The following is a 19,955-nucleotide window of genomic DNA, read 5'->3' on the forward strand; positions in this document are numbered from 1 at the left end:
CCAGCGTGGGAAACCGGACCGTCCGGGTCGCGGCATCCGCCCCCGCGCCGGGTGCCGCTACCCACGCGGGGCGTACCTGGGCGGGGGGGGGGGGGGGCGGCCAGCCACCCCCACGCTCGAGTCCGCCGGCCTCTCCGGAGGCGTGCCGTGACGCGGCACCACGCGCCGGGGTCAGCCCGCCAGCAGGATGTCCCGGTGCGGCGCTTCTCAGCACGGGACGGCGGGCGTGGCGCCGCCCCGCTCCTGCCTCCAGCTCGCTGCCGCCGCGGTGGGCGTTCGCGCGAGAGGAGACGGCGCCGGCGCGTGGTCGGAGAGCTCCGCTGGGTCGGGCGGTTGGCGACGCTGGCGGGGAACTGACCTAGGAAGGTGGCGCCGAGCCGCCGGAGGGCCGCTCCTCCGCAGCTGCCTGGGCCGAGAGGGACGGTCCCGCTGGGGCTTTCCGCCCGGCTTTAGTGATTGAGTAGGGTCAGGGGAGCGCAGATTCCGCACTCAGCAATGCTGGCTTGATTTCACTCGAACTTATGTCGCATGTTTGCAGATCGTCGGATATTTCGACGCTCAGCGAGCCGGGCGTTTTTCATATTTCTGGCACAAGCGTGTTTGACTGGTCTGTGGATAGCACATATGTAGCGTGCTCTTGGATGACTCCGCGTGGCAAGGAGACTGGCAGCAGGCGAGCCGCTTCCGATTAAGGCTCTGTGATCCGTCAGGCGCCAAGCCGACCCGTCTCACCGTCACCCCCTCCTCATCCAGGTGTTGCTGGAGCTGTACGTCCAGGTCACCAGCAAGCTGTACCCGGATCTGCCGCGCGTGGTGCCGCCGTCCGGCCAGCAGCGCCGCTTCGGTCAGCCGCAACAGCAGCACGATCTCAGCCTGTGCCAGGGCTGCGCGGCCGGCATCTGCCGTATGAAGCGGCGCGGCCGGGTAGACCGCGGGCAGCGCGCACCGGATGGGAAAGAGGTTGCCGTGGATTGCGTGGGAGCCGGCGGCGCTATCTGTGGGAGATGAACGGTGGGTTGTTGGGCGTGCTTTCCAGCAGACGCAGAAGGGGCTACGTTGTGTCGGCGGACCAGTGGCAGGAGGTGGGGGCTGGTAACGGGCGGAACGGGAATGCCGTTCATCCCCGAGATGTTTTTAAGAAGCGCATTTTAACATGTTTTATTAGGCTAGTTTCAGTCGAACCGGCGACTTCCTTTGAGTTTTGCTTCCTCGCTGCGCACGACAGCGTCTCATAGTCATCATTTTATACGTGTTTGTGCGATGTGCATATGCACCAAGATGTTCGTGTGCCATCATTTATATACACATCGTTGTGTAGGCACTGTTTTAGCGGAACAGATACACGGAAGATGCGGGTGCTGTTGCGCCCTCCGGAGCGCTCATTGTTCAGAGGGTAGTGCGAAAGTGACACGTTCAACGAGGTTCCAAGGACTAGCTGTCCCGGCTGGGGTCGCGAGGCCGCGGCCGCGGTGGTCGACGAGCTGAGATATGTGCACTGGGTGGCCCGGCCGCATCAGCAGCTGCTCGTGGCCGCGCCGACACGAAGTGACGTCCAACGCACGTGGTCCCTGCTCGCTTCCGACACCAAGCATCACAACTCGCGGTCCAGGGGGACCCGGAAGACTGTAAATTAGCAAACACTTTCCCTAACACGACGAAATTGAAGGCGATCAACGCGATCGACGACCTAAAATCGCGATCAACGACAACGAATTTGCGTTAATGTATCACTACCCGCTTCGACCCGACTCTGTAAACGTCTTACGGAAACAAAACTTTACGCACTGCACTTATCCAGCGCGAGAAGGACGTCATTGTCTTGCAAATGAATGAACAAAGTATCCCACTGAACAGGCCGAATACGACGCACATTTGTTGAGCGCGTAGGGCGCTCGTCATAAAGTAACCTCCTTTAGCTACCTGCCCCCTCCCCTGATCGCAGGTGATGCATCATATCCTTCGAACACATTATATGCAATACGAGGCGCCGGGAAGCCAATGATATTGTCAGTGCTGTAGTGGGGCGCATCACTCCACGACAAAAACAAGACAAACCTGTTGCGGTGCCCGTGCGGTTTCCCAAAAAAAGTGCTTTCACCAGCGCGTGAACCCTTGGAATGCAACACAACATGCATCAGTTGTTACTAAAATAACGCCTCCACCAACTCTTGAGCACCAGGAATCAAACAGCAAACGCTTCACGAACAAACGACACCCGCGACCGCCTCGCGGTCCTATCCACTGACCGACGGGGCCAGGTAGAGCGGGAAACACTGGGCTCGGTCGACGGCCCAACTGCACCCCGAGCTCCCGCGTGGCACCGCCGGCCGGCCCGTTTGTGCTGCACTCACGGACGGGTTGGCTCCGTTCGGCGCATGGCCTGCGGTGGCGCCGACCCGCAACCGACGCCAGGGCTGCCACGCTGAACGCCAGCCCCGACGCCGCGCTGCGGTGTTGGTGTTGGAGGCGGCGGGCCGGCGGGATGAGTCCCACCGCCAGCCGACGTCACATGGTGGCCTTCCGACACCGCCAGGTCGACATGTCAGGCGTCATCACAAACCTAACCGGCGCTGACGTCACACGGTGGCCTTCCGACACCTCCAGGCCGACATGTCGAGCGCCTGCAGGGCGAGCAGGCGGCGACGGCCCCAGAGCAGCCAGAGGAAGCCGAGACAGACGCAGGCGGCGCTCTCCACATAGCCGTCCATACTAACGAGGCACGAGCCGCCCTCTCCGCAGTCCTGCCGGGCAGACGGCAGGGTGTCGCTGAGGCGCCGGCGACGGGGGCGGGGGCGGGCTGGCCGCGGCGACGAGCCCGGGTCGAGCGGGCCATGGACAGGTTGGCCTGACACGACTTGGAGTGGGGTGAGCTGCTAGTGGCAGGGGCGGGGGAGGGGGGGGGGGGGGGTTCCGATTTGGCAGGTTTGCGAACAGCGTGTTGACCCTGCAGAGGCTATGGCAGGTTACGAGGGCCGACGGTATGTCAACAATGGACAGCAGTCTTTACGACACTCATTCTGAACAGTGGCAAACCGTTCATCCTCGGCCTCCGAGGGATTCATCTCACCAGTTACACAAACTAGGGGACCAAGTGTAAAAGTTTGGACCCTGACGGCCATCGATGTCTGTAAACTACGTCGCAAACATGACATCTGCAGACATCCACACCATGACTGTAGTGCGAATGACTTGCACCGCCCGTCCTGGGTTTGAAACGGCCATGAGCGCGCGGCTATGTCTTGGAAAAGCTCTCACCGCAGTGGCACGTCACTTATCCGTCGCTGGCTCGCATGCCATGTCGACCATACAGCGGTGCGGTACGACAGCCGTACAGAGAACGGGTGGACATTTCCAGCGCGCCTCCTTGTGTTACCGAGAGCCGGCGGGGCAGGTGCGGGTCGGTGGCCATACCACGCGTGTGGCCGTTGCATCCAACGAGAGATTAGCTAGATGTGCCGGACAATCCGCAAACCAAAGCATTCCACGCGTTTCCGTGCCCGGGTTTGAACGGATGCGTAGACGAGGACGCGGTCACATAAGCAAGAGCACAGGCATGATCGGTCACAAGAATTAACTCGGCATACATGCTTTCACAATTTGATACTTTTCCACTTCAACAGCAGCATGGGGACGCCACGTATCCATGGCGGAAAGCCCACAACAGACAGCAGTCACCGTCCGCCAACACGCAGCCACGGTGGCCGCGCGTCGCAAGCACGTCCGTAACGCCGCATTGCGTCAGCCGGGTCGCTTTTCCCCACACGGCCCGTCTGCCGGGAGCGGGACGGAGTGGGCTGGAGCGGGTCTCACCTGGTCACTACCGCAAGGGCCACCCCCACCGCCGCCGCCGGCGCAGGCCCTCCAGGTCAGCCGGTCCACCATCCAGAGCATGAGCGTGGCCGGCCAGTTGCGGCACCTTTCGGGGTCCGAGAGGAGCGGTCAGCCAGCTTAAGGCGCACGCGTCACAAAGGTGCGGCGCACCTGCCACAGACGGGATGGACGGGTCCAACGGGCGACAGCCGGGGAGGGGTACCGATGTGGGCCGGGGACGGACGGCGGTGACGGTGTGGCGCCGTGGGAAGTTGATTGATTACGTGGATCCCGGAAACATGATCACACCCTAACGCAAATATGATGCACATCACGCTTGTTCAGCGGGACGGCTCTCAGGGGCAATGACACAACCTGGATTCGAACCCCGGTCCCCCAAACGGAAGCCGAAGACAATGAAGTCTCATATACGCCACATGGCGAGTCATCGCGACACTCATTTGACGGCAGTCGCGACAAAGGCCTCAAGCCCGGTTGATTACATGATGACAATGCCAACCAATACAGGTTTAGCTGCCAGGAAAGGCTAGACGAGTAAATACGTCACAACGGGCATTACAAGTACTGCAGTACCCAGCATAAGAGGGAACAGCAACATAATACCGCTCCGAGCTGCGGCTTACGTAAACAAACCCCAGAACGTTAACCAACCCTCCCTGCATCAGAGGCGTTCCACATGGCGCCGCTCGAGCCAACCCCCAGCACCTGACGGCCCGGGCTGGGACCACGGCGCCGCCTCGGCTGCTCACCCAGGTTGGTGACAGTGTTGAGCAGCGTCATGTACGTGCCGTCCATGGCCGGGTCGGAGATGCGGGCGAAGAGCGCCATCACCGACACGAACATGGAGTAAAGCGTGACCTGATGCAGCACGAACACGGCCAGGATGAGCCCGTAGTAGCTGAGCGGGAACGAGATGTCCTCCAGCCGGAACAGCGGCGTCACGTACACCAGGCCGGCCATCACCAGACCGAAGAGCAGCCTGGCGGACGCGGCGCCAACTGTTAGTGTCGGAGGCGGACGCCAGGGCGCCAGGCTCACAGTGCGTATGTGCCGCCGTCGCGTGTTAGCGGGGGTCCGAGTGTGTTAGCAGCCGTGGGAAGTCCGCTTTGATAACATCACGCGCATGACCTGAGCAATGCCTGACCTGAGCCCGCTGTGTCCGCTCGGAGGACACGTCACGGCCAGCTTTCGAGATCTGAGCACAGCGCAGTCCTCATACGAGATGCGGCCCCACCGCTTCAACTTCCGAACACAGCAGCAGCGCCGCTCGCGTCATCCACCCGCCAAGTCGGGACAAACTCTTCCCCGATCACAGCAGCACCTCTCGGCGACCCATCCCCCGTCATGAGGACACGCTCCGCAAACTGAAACCCAGGCCAAACCAGCGCCCGTTTCCAAGCCGCGGTCACGGCGGCACCACCCGCCGCGACTGATCTCCAGGGCATGGCGCCGAGGAAGAGGCTCATGGGCCGCGACCCGGCAGTGTACTTGCTGATGGCCAGCGGCAGGATGATCTGCAGCGGGCTCATGGGAACGGCCATCAGTGCCAGTCGGTCCTTGGGCACGCCGGCCTCGATCAGCTTCAGGCCGGTCACAGCATCAGCGGACGCGAACCCCACCTGGCGTCCCGGCAGGCACGGTCAGAGTGTGCGTCTGTCACGGAGGGCACGGCCTGGCGTCCGGGCAGACAGGGGTCAGAGCGTGCGTTTCAAGGAGAGCACCGCCTAACATCCAGGTAGGCAGGGGTCAGAGCGTGCGTGTCGCACAGGGCACCACCTAACGTACGGGTACACAGGGGTCAGAGCGTGCGTGTCACACAGGGCACCGCCAAATGTCCGGGCGGGCAGGGGTCAGAGTGTGCGTGTCACAGAGAGCACCACCTGTCGCTAGGGCAGACGGGGGTCAGAGCGTGCGCGTCACTGAGGGCACCGCCTGGCGTCCAGACAGACAGGAGTCTGATGCTGGTGCTCTCCGTGCGTGTCACGGAGGGCACCATTTGGCACATGGAGACAGACATCACCGAGCAGTGACACGAATAAAGACGTAGCTGTCACGCATCAAAACACCATCAGGGATGAGGAAGCTACATGACTGTCACAGAAGGTGGTCGGGTCATCATTAGGACAGCAGCCTGCAAACCAAGGCACGGCGCTGTCACCGGCTGTTCGTCGCCCTCGAGCAGACCCCCATCTCACCATGACGGGGAGCAGTATGGCAATGAGCGTGCGGACGGGCTGGAGCCGCGTGATGCGCACCAGCTGCGAGTACGTCTGGGTCACGCTCATCTCGGGGTCGCGCGTGCCGTCCCGGTTCAGCGGCGACTCGCGCTTGCATCTACTAGCATCACCATCGTGGTGGTCAGCAGGAACACCACGCCCCAGAATAGCATGAAGCCTGCAGCGAAGAGGTGTGCGCAAGGTGCTAACACGCAGGCGTCAACTCGCCGCCAATAAGGGTCATGAACCGCAAGGCAGATGAAGGATTACGATGTAAAATTTGAGTAAATGCCAATGAGATAGCGCATTGCGATGGGCCGTCCCAGTTTATAAAGGTTGATGAATGGAAAGCACAGAAGCAAACAGCAGCAGGCAGATATTGGCCACATCGCCGGTTAGGCCGCCGCCGGGGTGCTCAGCCGACGCCGGCCGAGGAAGAGGCTCATGATGGTGCCGCCGGATGGTGCCGCCGTGACCGCGGCTTGGAAACGGGCGCTGGTTTGGCCTGGGTTTCAGTTTGCGGAGCGTGTCCTCATGACGGGGGATGGGTCCTTCCGCGGCATCCTTCGCCATTCCGTCAGAGGCGCGCTTCCTCATCGCAGGACGCGCGGCCGTCCCTGTCAGCACCCAGAAGACACGACATAGCGTCAATGTCAGGACGAGTGGCGCAGGACGCGTGGCGCCGCCCACACACAGGGCCTCTGTTAGCGAACAAACGAGAGGCAATGCTGGGTATGGCGAGTGCTCTCTGTAAAACATTCAGAATTTGCAAATCCAGATGCATGACAAAAGTTGTGTAATTATTGGATGTCTCCTGTTTTTCAAGGAAATCCATTTCATTCCTTAGGTCAAAACTTCTTGCAAGAACTTCTGCCTACTGCAAGAACACAGGCAGGAGTTAACAGATATGCTCACATCACTTAATGCTTAAAGACAGTGCAGTGGATAAACTGCCTTGAATTCAGAGAGCATGGAGCAGTGCATGCCTCTTTTGTTTTTGAGTAGAGAATGCTCATTTTTAGTGCACAAAATCTGTGAGCTGTGAGAGGGCCAGTGTCCATTTTCACTTTGATGCAATATGTTTCTACACTTCTGAGATACATCACTTGTGAGGAAATAATTCTAGGTGTCTCCTGTGATATGCACAGCATCTCACATATCACAGATTACATTGGTACAAGCCATGCTGCTAGCTTGGTCTATATGTAGATTATCTATGCCCAGCATGATGCTGGATATAGATGATTGGTAGTGTAAGCAAAGAATATGATAATTCTTATTTTTTTAGGTCAAAAGCCTGCACAAAAAAATCCTTTTCACCAATGAATGCAAACATTTCCAAACATCTCATTTTAAATTTCAATTCAGGGTAAAAAAGTCTGACTCTCACTCAGTGCATACCTTGTTGATTCTGACTCCAAGCAGGTTGGTAAAGCATTGAGTCAGCTCTGCTTTTGACTACAGAACACATGACACAGCCATTGAATTACTTCTAATGGAGTCAACTCTTGTGATGACAATCTAGTACGGAGATACCTCATCTATGTGCTTCATAAATATTTTACTAACAATGCAGCTGTGCATGCATGCACTGCATTTTGTACACCCATAGGTGTTTAAATTTAAGTTGACTACATGACAACCTGGCTGACTTAACTCTGACCCTCAACATTTATGAAAGGAATCATTTACAGCCAAACCCCATACAAAATTGATTAATTCTTTACTATACAATGACTCCACCCAAGAACAAATCTGCTCTGCACTGCAACTGATATGAGACTGAAGTTTGTCAGCTTTGATACCTTACATAATTTGCATACCTGCAGATCACATAGAAGAAGCAACACTCACACCCAGCATACAAAGAAAATGGAATTTATCACATTATCAGGAACAGACAATCCATCTTGGTCCTACATCCAACACTATTGGCTTGGAATTAAGCAATATTGCTGCTGTGTCTCATGCCATAGCCAGGCAGGGGACTCATCAGACCCATAATCTTGAAATGTAAGATTACAACAGTAGCTTCACATGGAAGGAGCGCTAAAGCACCCTCATTCCTTCAAACAGTTCCCTGTCCTTCAAATTGTATATAACCAGTGTGTCTCAAGTGAAATCAAGACAACTATCCACCACTACCTACCAGATCCAATCCAAATACCCCGCATGGTGTGCCAACAGTTCATCAGTCGCTTCACCATTCAATCATGAGTTTCATGCCCACTTTCCGGGCGCAAATCATATAACCCAAACAACATATTTAGCACCAAAAATCACAAGCAGGCAATTAGCATCGTTTACTTCGTCGTTTTGACCATTGCTACTCACGATGCCCGCCTGAGCGCCTATCATCTTCAAGAAATTACCATCTGACACTACTATAATTTCGGCAACAAACCAGTAACGTGATTTTTAACTCGCAGACAGCAGACGATTTATAACACGTACTTAAAGGGCAACCCAGGGACCAAATCACGGACATACGAGAAACCAGGAATAGTATCCCAGTTCTGCACATTCGTGTCTCGACTTATCTGTTGGTGCGCTGAACCAACAAATTCACACTTATTAGAACAAAACACATCGTGACGACAATGTCGCTTAAGCTACAACACTTGGGTTCAATTAATATGGCTACTCCGTTGCCGTGAGATCCTGCCATCATGTCGTGCGGAGGGACTGTCGTAGTACACTCTTAAAGTAGTGCACCTCTTGTACAATTCCAACGAGCGAAGCCTGAAATCGCTCTGACATCCAGAGACATACTCTGCCGAGATAATTTGCCAACAGCAATCCAAAGGAAGCGGACCAAGCCCCGGGAAAATAAGACTGAAGCTGGACCAGCGTTCTCGGTACGGTACATATACGTCTATCAGCGTAGTGCACCTCACACACGAGTCCGGTTAATGTGATTCACACTTATTAGAACTTAACACATCGTGCTGACAATGTCGGTGGAACTGCAAGACTTCAGTCACATGAATAAGACTCATGCATTGCCGCGGGATGTTGCCATCATTGGCGAACGGACTGCAGTAGCTCCCTCTTCAAGTAGTACACCTCTTGTATAATTCCAATTGGCGAGACCTAAAAACCGCTCTGACATCCAAAGACATCCTCTACCGAGATAATATGCCGATAGCAATCCTAAGGAAACGGACCTAGCCCCGGAAATCGAAGAAATGAAGCAAAGCCAGGTACGGCACATATACGTCTATTACCGTATATATGCCGTACCGGAACATCCAAACCGTACCAAACTGACATTCAAAGACATGTTCTACCGAGAGAATATGCTAACAATAATGCCAAAGTAATAAGCCAAGCCCCGGAAACCGAAGACCGAAGTAAATCCCACGTTTTCAGTACGGTACATATGCTTTAATTGGCGCATCGCACCTCATACACGGGTCCGGATAATGCAATTCACACTTGCTAGAAATAAATATGTCGTGCGGACATTGTCGGTTCAGTTACAACACTTCGGTTCAATGAATAAGACCCATGCATTGCCGTGAGATGCTGCCATCATGTGCGGACGGACTGCAGTAGCAGCCTCTTAAAGTAGTGCACCTCTTGTATAATTCGAATTGACGAGACCTAAAAACCGCTCTGACATCCAAATACATGCTCTACCAAGATAATACGCCGACAGCAGCCCCAAGGAAATAGGCCAAGCCCCGCAAACCGAAGACCGAAGCAAAGCCAACGTTTTCGGCACGGCACATATACGTTTACTGGCGCGGGGCACTTGAAGCACCAGTCCTTATAGTTCGATTCACACTTACTAGAAGTAAACACGTCGTAACGACAATGTCGTACTTCGGTTCAATGAACAAGACTCATGCATTACCGTAAGATATCACCATCATGTTGCACGGGCTGACCTTACAAGCAACCCCTTTAAAGTAGTGTACCTCTTGCATTATTCCGGTTGGCGAGACCTGAAAACGCCTCTGGCATCCAAGAACATTCTCTACCGAGATAGCACTGTCGTGTATAAGGTGCGCTGCGCTTATAAACATGTATGCACCGTACCGAAAGCGTTGGCCTCGCTTCGGTCTTCGGTTTCCGGGGCTTGGTCGGGCCCCTTAGAGTTGCTGTTGGCACATTATCTCGGTAGAGTATGTCTTTGAATGTCAAAGCGGTTTTAAGGTCTCGCCAATTGGAATTATACAAGAGGTGCACTACTTTAAGAAGGTGCTACTACAGTCCGTCCGCACATGCTGTTGACATCTCACGACAGTGCATGAGTCTTATTCATTGAACCAAAGTATTGCAGCTCAGCCGACATTGTCGGCACAATGTGTTTATTTTTACTTGGTGTGAATCGCATTATAAGGACCCTAGTTTCAGGTGCCCCGTACGAATAAACGTGTATGTACCGTACCGAAAGCGTTGCCTTTGCTTCGGTCCTCGGTTTCCGAGGCTTGGCTTCTTTTCGTGGGGTTCATGTCGGCATATTATCTCGGCAGGGTATGTCTTTGCACATCAGAGCGGTTTTTAGGTCTCGCCAATCGGAATTATACAAGAGGTGCACTACTTTAAGAGGGTGCTACTGCAGTCCGTCCGCACATGATGGCAACATCTCACGACAATGCATGGGTCAGAAGTCGAAAGAAGTGCAATGATAAGGTAAGAGTGTGGGCGCCTTCTCTTGTCTGCGCGCGATGTGCCGTAAGTTATCAAATATTTGAAAATAATGATCAGAATTATGTTATGTACGAAGGCTCAGCGCACCAATAGATAATTAGAGACACGAATGTGCATAACTGGGATACTATTCTTGGTTTATCGTCAGTGATTTGGTGCTTAAATTGATCTTTTAGTACGTGTTATAAATCGTCTGCTGTCTGCGTGTTAAAAATCACATTACTGGTTTGTTGCCGAAATTATAATATTGCCAGATGGTAATTTATTGAAGATGATAGGTGCCCATGCGAGCACTGTGAGTAGCAATGGTCGAAACGACAAAATGAATAATGCTAATTGCCTGCTCATCATTTTGGTGCTAAAGATGTTGTTTGGGTTGTGTGATTTCCAAGTTGGCCAATTCTGCTAACGTGAGCTGGCTGTGCCCGTGTCGTACTGCGCATAAAACGCTCGCGGTGGAGATTTTCTTCTTCTAAAAAAGGTAAAGTACTTGAAGAATACTGCTAACTGTAAGTGACGGTAGTCATATGCTTACAAAAAACGTCACATATGCGGCGCATCTGACTCTCATCAAGGACATTTTTTGATGAAGTGGCTGTTTTTCGAGGGCCATCATCAACCGAAACAGGGCCTTTGCGGGACCACTGAGAAACAACTCAGCTTACCTCATTTTGATAACTACACCGGTTTTTCTTAATGCCCTTAACTGGCATCCAACCATTTGTGAATCCTCCCTTTACCTGGCTACGCGTCGGTCATGCTGTGCACTCCGCCCTCGCCCAAAGAACATCGACAGCCGGTAACAGAAGCCGGAAGATCCCCCCCCCCCCCGTGAAGCAAGTTCTTTCTGTGGTGGGAGGATTGTGTGCCCCAATGATCCTGCGGCAGTTGGGGAGGCTTGTAAAGCGCTCCTTCCGGCCAAGGGGAGGGGCCAGACGAAACGTGCCTCCCGCAAGGGCTTTGACTCGTTCAGAGTAGGGATTAGCAACTCCTCGGCCCCACTGTACAGTCTTATCTGGGTCTCGCCGTACCCCGCAGGGGCACCGGCTTCGGCCGGCGTGGGCACTAGCGCCCCCTCGGGCCCCAACTCCGGTAACAGGTGGGCAGCGTAAGCTGTTCCTCTCAGGGCGAAGCGACCCTGCCGGTACGTGAGCTCCCGCTCCTTGTCCCGCCTGCTCCCTTCCCATTGCCTGCTTTCCCGCATCCGGCCCACTCATCACTCCTAATCCTCGTTTTATCGGGGTCGCTGTGCCATCTAGTCCGCGTCCCCGAGTCGATCGGATCCTGGTGGCTGATCGTGCGGGTCAGTCACGGCGCATCCCAACACTCCACTTCGGCCAGGATATCCGGGGTCGCGGGAGCCCGTGGGGCCACACACGGGTCTAGCGGCTTGTCGCTTGCCCTGCGGCTGGGTGCTCCGTGCGGGTCTACGCTTGGGGCGCCTGGCCGTGCGCAGCGGCTTCAGGGGTCAAGGGGCGGCGGCGCTGAACCACGGTCGGGACGGGGAGCGGTCTCCCCGGTTACACCTGGCTGTGTGGGAGGCGTCGTTCGCCCTGTATAGCGCCGGGGTAGCCCCGGGCGGTGACCATCTCCCGAGGGAGTGTTGGGCCGTCCCCCAGTTGGGCTCCGTGGTGGGTGGGGAGACCCGGTGCCGAAATTAAAACCACCTTTTATGACGCCTTCTCACATTAAAAACATCCGTCCTCCGAAAAGGGAACGGACCCCGATAACCCCTGGATGCAGAGAAGAATCTGTCCCCCCCCCCCTCCCCGTCCACGGAACCTGATCTTCGGTACTGATGAGATCAAGCTGGCCTCCCTCTCACCGTTTCAAAGGCGGAAGGGCTGCGACAGGCTTGGGGAAATCATCATATGCGACAAGCTCAGGGATAGAAAAATAGAAGTAGAATTCGCGAATGGTCTGGAGGCGAGCAGGGTGATGGCAGCTAAGGAATGTACGTATAATGTTCCGGATGAGACTGGTAAGCACGAAAGGACCGTGTCCACATCAGCAACACCACATAAGACCAAAAATACGTCCAGGGGCGTGGTCAGTTGTTTTGATCTCCCTGACGTCGCCGAGGACGAGACAGTCGAGGAACTATCAGAGTTTGGCGTGACGAGCGCTGGTAGGATTCTCGTCAGACGAGGAGGAGAGCTGATGCCCACCAACAACCTGATTCTGGCTTTTAGTTCCACTGATTTGCTGGCCGAGATACGTGTGGGATACGCTCGAGTGAAGGTTCGCCCTTATGTGCCTAACCCCATGCGGTGCTACCAATACCAGCGATTTGGCCACACTAAACTTCACTGTCGTAACCGCCCAGCATGTGTTAAATGTGCGAATGAAGCTTGCACCTCTGCTGAGCCCCACTGCGTCAGTTGCGACAAGGACTAAGTCCCACACACGACGTTCGACCGAACATGCCCGTCCTACACGAAAGAAAATGAGATTATATCGGTTAAAACCTCTAAAAATGTCTCTTCTCGTGAACTTTACAAGGACAACCACCCGAAAATATCGTATGCGTCCAAAGTGAAAACTTCGTTGCCATCGTTGCTACCGTTGCTCAGTAATACCATCGAGCACATGACGGCAGTTCAGTTCGTGGGAATTCTGAGGTCGTTTGGCCTGTCGGTTGTTTCCTCGGTCCGAACGCCCGACTCCCAGCCAACACTCCAAGCTCCCTCCTCGCCGATCGAGCTGTCGGTAGACGCCGCTCTGCTGGCCTCCTCGGTGCGCAATGGATCACCAACGGGCGACGGTTGGACGACGGCTCGGCGTGGTCGGAGCCCCCGCTCGCCATCGGCCGTCCCTTCGTCTGCGACTCAATCGGTCCTTTCGCTTCAGACACCTCTTGCCAGTGCCTGTGAGCGTGTGGCAGAGACATTGAAGCGCCAGAAAACTGACAGGCGCGCCCGCGAAGTCAAGCGAGCGCGCTTGGCCGAACTGGAGCGTGCTAAGGCGGCAAGCCGTCCGTCCGGGGCAGACAAAGAGCCCATCCCCCGAAACAGCACTCCATTGCTACGGAGGCCGGTGGAGGCCCCCACTGATCCTTCGGACCCCTGCAGAGGCCCACCGATGGGCCCTTCCCCGCCTTCACCCCGGACTGGGTACACTGGTGCTGGCGTACGCCCTTCTCCATTTGACGGAGGCAGACCAAGGATTCGTCCTAGGGTGGTGCACGGCCCCCCGGAGCTAAGCCGTGGCTCGCGGTCTGAGGCATTTAGGCTTACAACTGGCGCAGTCGAGTTCTTTTAAGCCGGGATTTGTTTTAGCTTTTCACATCTTAACGCTTTTTTAGTGCGTCCTATTACAGGCGTTTCTGCAGTGAAATTGCAGAGGAATAAGGGTGAACGCCCTCGATCTCGAGGCTGTCGTCAGCAGGGTCTCTCCTGCAGCCGTGGCGCTGCAGGAGACCAAGCTAGCGGCTGAAAATTTCTGCTCTTTGAAAGGATATACGATGTTTCGCAACGTGTTGACGGAAAGCATTGCTCACGGTGGTGTCCTCCTTGCAGTTCATCGCAGCGTGCCAGCGAGGAGGTTAAGCTTGCGGTCCACACTTCAGGCTGTGGCCGTGCGGCTTTATTTCAATCATCGTCACATCACCACTTGTTCCCTTTACCTTCCACCAGGCATCGCTTTTCCGTTCGTGGGCCTTAGATGCTTGTTGTATGAGCTGCTTCCACCACGTCTTCTTCCATGCGATTTTAATGCGCATCACACCGCATGCGGGTGTGACGTCACCAATGCTCACGGGAGGGTGTGTGAGAGTTTTATCCAAGGTGCTTCACTATGTATTTTAAACACAGGAACTCGTACACATTTTACAATGCCATCCGGTCAGACGTCAGCGCTAGATTTGAGCCTCTCCAGTGCCCAGCTCGTCCAACACCTCGAATGGAATGTCGGAGATGACCCAATGGGAAGTGACCACTTCCCAGTGTGGGTCCGGTTTAAGAGAGGTGGAGTGTTGGGTGTTAGGCCACAACGCTGGAATTTCGAGAAAGCGGACTGGTGCGAAGTTGAGACTCGGCTTGAAGAATCGTTTGTAACTGAGCCTGGGAGGACGCCATCCCTATTGAGGACTTAACACACAGACTTTTAGAGTGTGCCAACAGTTGTATCCCACGCACGTCTGGCGCTCCCCGGCGCACTCCTGTTCCGTGGTGGACGGAGGAGTATCGGAGCGCCATCCGGGCGCGTAAACGTGCGTTTCGGGCTTTTGACGCCAGGAACAGTGTAGAAAACCTGATAGCCTTTAAGAAGGCGAGAGCCTCTACTCGGCGCACTGTAAGGGAGGCGAAGCGTGCTTCCTGGCATGCCTACGTAAGGACGCTGAACCGGTTCGCGCCAACATCGCAGATTTGGTCTCGGATCAAGCGTATATCGGGGCAGATTTCATCCATGGCTTTTCCGGTACTATGTGTGAATGGACAAGCCGTGACGCGCCCGTTGGATGTTGCCGACGAGATTGTCCGGGCGCTGGCCCACCGCGGCGTGGGGCGCAACACAAATCCACAGTTTGTGCGGCATCGAACGCAATGTGAGCAATCCGCAGTGGATTTTTCGACGGGTGAATACGTTCCCATAATGACCCATTCACCCTGGTCGAGTTAGAATAGGCGATTGCCAAGTTTCACAGCGTGTCGGAAGGTCCGGACAATATGCACAACGACATGCTCAAGCATTTGCCGCCTTGCGTGCCTCGCGCTCTTGGAGCGGTCTTTAATGCACTTTGGACCGTTGGTGACTTTCCAGCGTCTTGGCGAGAAGCTTCTGCCGTTCTTCTTTTAAAACCGGGTAAAAGTGGATTAGAATCGTTACATTATATACCCATTTCTCTCACCTCATCGCTCTCTAAGCTAATGGAGAAGATAGTTACTGTCCGTTTAACTTGGTTTTTGAAACATCACGGCGTTTTCACAAACGCCCAGTGTCGTTTTAGAAAAAATCGTAGCACAGTGGACAATCTTTTAGCTCTTAGCACTGTGATTCGTGTAGGATTTAAAGCAAACGGACACATAGGCACAGTGTTCTTTGACGTAGAGGGCGCCTATGACGCCACATGGCGTCAGGGCATTCTTCTCAAGCTATACAGGTATGGTAAACGAGGACATATGGGCGTCTTTCTTCAAAACTTTTTAGCTGACCGCTCTTTCTGCGTCCGTGTTGGGAACGCGCTCTCTGAGAGACATCTTCATCTTAACGGTGTGCCCCAAGGCGGCGTTCTCAACGTAGCTTTGTTCGCCGTTATGATTAACGACGTTAGGATTGGGCTGCCGCAATCTGCAGGTCGTGCCGTTTTTGTTGATGATTTAACCATTTGGACTAGCGCAGCAAGACCACCATCGATGGAGCGCCAAATCCAGTTGGCTGTGGACCGTGTTGAGAAATTGGGTGCCATGAACGGGTTCAGGTTTTCAAGTAGCAAGACTGTAGCCATACATTTTTGTCGTAGCCGGCAATGCGGTGACCTGCCCATCCGTCTGCATGGCAATGCATTCCAAATGAGCCTGTAGCTAGATACCTTAGAGTATACTTTGACCGCCGACTAACATATAAGGTAAATCTAAGACACTACGTGAACACTGTTTTAAATCTCTGAACGTATACGAATGTGTTTCGCGCACATCGTATGGGGGAGATCGGAACACGCTTTCGCTGCTGTATCGGGCAGTCATGCGCTCTAAGCTTGACTATGCATGTTTTATTTATGACAGTGCGTGTGAGTCCACAAAACACATCATTGACACCATCCAAACACAGTTCTATGTGCCATCACAGGGGCGTTCCGTACATCTCCTACCCGAAGCCTCTGGGTAGAATCACACGAGCCGCCGTTGTCAGCGAGGAGGAAAATGCTCGGTATGCATTATGCACTTAAGCTGCGGCAGTTCCCGCGGCATTCCGCATATAGCGCAGTTTTCCGCGGCCTGCTGTGCCTTTTGTTTGCCATGCACCTCGGGCGCACGCTGTGACCTTTGGCTCCCCGAAACAAGCCTTACTGCGGGAAAACGAAATTCCCATTCGAAGGGTGAAGCGATCAGTCATCTGTGCACTCCTCCCTGGCATTTGTTCTCGCCCTCAACAGACACATCCCTGACCGAAATGAAAAAGAATGTCTCGCTGCCAGATGTAATGAGGTCCAGAGCGCTTGAGCGCATGGCGTCATATGAGGGTTACACACATACTTACATGGACGGCTCAAACACTTCTGATGATGTAAGCTGTGCGTTTGTGAGCGGTGACGTCATCCGGTCGTTTTCATTGCCCCCCAACGCGTCGGTGTTCGCATCGGAGCTAACAGCAATCACTAAGGCGCCATGTTTCACTGAAGTCAGTGACGAACCTTAACACCCCATCTTGACGTACTCGCTGAGCAGCGTTCTTAGTGTAGTCTTGTTATCCATCATGTCCCCTTATGCAGGACATTTTAATTCGCTTGACTCAACTGGATCATGCCGGTAAGAAAGTCGTGTTATGTTGGATCCCTAGTCTTGTTGGAATCGCGGGCAGCGAGTTGGCTGACGCGGCTGCCAGGCGAGCAGCACTGGCTCCATGTGTTCGCTCTCTTTTTATACCCGCCAGAGACTTTTACCCTACAACAAAAACTTTCCTACACAGCGAGTGGCAGCGCTGTTGCCATGGGATGGATGTCAATAAGCTTAGAACGATAAAACCTAAGGTGCGTCAGTGGCTCTCTTGTTTCCGCAAAGTGAGGGGGGAAGAGGTAATCCTCTGCAGATTACGTATCGGGTACACGTACGCAACCCACGGCTATATGTTGGAGGGAGCCGATAAGCCCATCTGCCATCGATGTGGCGCTGTCCTTACCGTCCGCCATGTCCGTATATCTTGTCCGCGCCTCGTGGAAGAACGTCAACGTTACTTCGGACAGCGTGACGCCGCTTACCCTCTGTGATAAACTAGGAGACAACTCACAATTTTTGGGATTTCAACAGGTCTCTTTGCTTCTCAAACACATCAACTTTGGGACCATTTCCGCGGCTCATTAGTTAGATAAAACAAAACTCGTTATGGGCGCCAAATGATCACCGCAGTCGGCGCGCCCGTCAACTCCAATAGACAGCAACAAAAGGAAGCACGTTCTATTGCTTCGGGTGCACGCTAGGCCCTCGATGAATACACCGGCATTGCCCTTATGCAGCGATCATTGGCTCTTAAGCTGGTGATGCAGGACTGCCCGTACCGGGAAATGGTGGTTTGCGCTGAATCCTTTGAGTACGAGTCGACATCCCTGCTGGCCCCTGGCCGGTGTTCATGCACTAAACTGCTTCTGATAATGCACCTTCTTACACGGTCCTGTACAGCATATCTTTCGCCCCATTCTTGTACTTGGTATCCATTGGTACATCCATTGGGCGGGAATCATTCCTTCACGTGTGAAGTTCTGACACCTTTTCTATCAACGATGCACCCTGCACAGCCCACAGTGAATCCAAACGAGGGCGCCATAGCAGGACAGTAACTCATAGTCAAGATGGACAGGCGTCCGTAGGGACCGCGTGGGGAGCCGGGCACTAGCGTCAAAGGTATCCTAACCCAAGTAGATGACACGACAGGTGGTAGGTCGAGGTGCACCCTCATGCTTTAGCAAAGGGGCGACATTGCAATCCGAGGATGAGGGACGCCCCAAACGCCAGATAACGGGCGTTTAAAGCCCAGGCATAGAGACGCACATCAAAACCTGAGAACACGCATTGGCGCCCCAAAACCTGAGTTGTATAGGGCATCAAAAAACGCTCCCAGATTCCATCAGGGATCGCCAAACGTCCCAACTCCGTGCAAGGTACTACACCAAGCTGAAGTCAAAGGACCGCGTACCTGCGCCCAGAAGTCCCATCCGCAGCCGGACCACGTTAGAGGTGTGAAACAAACCTCTTAAGGCATATGCACATCTTTCATCAGTCAAGCAGGCTCTGCTCACCATGCAATGCCGTCCGGTTGTGCCTGGCCCCACCCATCCCGCGAAACGCCAGACTAAAACAGACCACCAGCAAAGCATACTCGACTGTATTGACGTATACAAATAATCCTTGGCGACTGTACAGTGGGCTAATTAATAAATACTAGCTTTACAGCTAAACAGGCACAGAGATGCACCTAAAGCAGCAGCCGGGACCGTCGCTCGCAGCCTTCGAGACCAGCAGCCGGACCACGGCCGCTCCGCGAGGGTCATCCACTGACTAGAATACATCAAGTTCGTGTCGCACGTTCGCGCTTCGCCGTATCACTCGTCTCGACAAGGACCGCGGTCAGCTCACAGTATTCCATCAGCGTACTCGTGGCGGCCCCTGCCGTCCGACGGACTCAACATGACGTAACTGGAAATTTGCCATCGTCGCCTCGGGCTCTCATCAAAAGCGCAGTCAGCCGGAGCGATCGGGCAGCATCACCGCGGACATGGTCTGTTCGATGTCTTGGTCAGCGGTGCCACGCAAACGAGCGTCCTTCTCGGCGCCACAGTGGCAGTGAGATCTCACATCAGTCGCCGTCGGCGAGCAACAGCCGCGCAGAAACGAAAACGCAGCATCGCGAACTCAGTTTGGCACGGTCCGGCGGCCGTAAAGCGAGGCGCGTTGCGTCTCTCCGCGCGCCACAACAAAGTCAATAAACGTGGAGTCTGCACAATAAAATACAAACACCCGGCGGGACTTTGAACCAGAGCGCCTCGTGCTCCGCCCGCCCACCAGCCCGGCGGCGCGACACCGACATTGCATAGCCTCGTGCCCCGGCGGGTGACGCCAGGCCTCCGCGTCAGTCCAGGCGCGCCCACGGCGCTCACTGGCGGCCGGGTCACCTGCAGACCCTGAACAGCAGCGGCACCAGCGGCGGCGGCGCCAGCACGGCCAGCGCGGTCGGGCCGCGCGCCGCGCCGCCCGAGCGGCTTGCCACCGAGCAGCGCGCGCACTGGTAGCTGCCGCACAGGTCGCAGAGGCCGTACCGCGACAGCTCCGACACGTCGAACATGGCGCTCGTGCGGTGCTCTGCAACGACAGCGCGGCGGGTCAGCTGGCGAAGGCCAGGCGCCGTCTGACCGCCGGCGGCCAGCTTGTTGCCGCAGACGTTCCGAAACAATGCACAGAAGATAAAGAAAGAAGGCAGATAAAACCGCCATGGATGGACCGTTAAACGTGGTCACATCTTGCAAGTTACGGGGCTAGCTTGTAATAACGGTCAAGTTTCCAGTCATTCTTCGGTTTATCTTTCGCGTACATTAAACAG

At 54.8% G+C, this 19,955-nt stretch overlaps 1 protein-coding gene across 1 annotated transcript; it reads right to left on the minus strand.

The window, feature by feature from the left end:
• Positions 1 to 1,142: 1,142 nt before the first annotated feature.
• Positions 1,143 to 8,173, minus strand: LOC119112254 (acetyl-coenzyme A transporter 1). Its single transcript, XM_037236357.1, has 6 exons — positions 7,871 to 8,173; positions 6,027 to 6,664; positions 5,268 to 5,450; positions 4,578 to 4,812; positions 3,811 to 3,911; positions 1,143 to 2,741 (listed from the first exon to the last, which is right to left on the minus strand). Exons 2-6 carry the CDS (start codon positions 6,114 to 6,116, stop codon positions 2,577 to 2,579), a joined length of 774 nt encoding a protein of 257 aa, XP_037092252.1. The 5' UTR covers positions 6,117 to 6,664; positions 7,871 to 8,173; the 3' UTR covers positions 1,143 to 2,576.
• Positions 8,174 to 19,955: the final 11,782 nt, after the last annotated feature.

Source organism: Pollicipes pollicipes, unplaced genomic scaffold, assembly GCF_011947565.3.
Source record: "Pollicipes pollicipes isolate AB1234 unplaced genomic scaffold, Ppol_2.1 Scaffold_7261;HRSCAF=8764_pilon_pilon_pilon, whole genome shotgun sequence".
In the NCBI taxonomy this organism is placed as follows: Eukaryota; Metazoa; Arthropoda; class Thecostraca; order Pollicipedomorpha; family Pollicipedidae; genus Pollicipes; species Pollicipes pollicipes.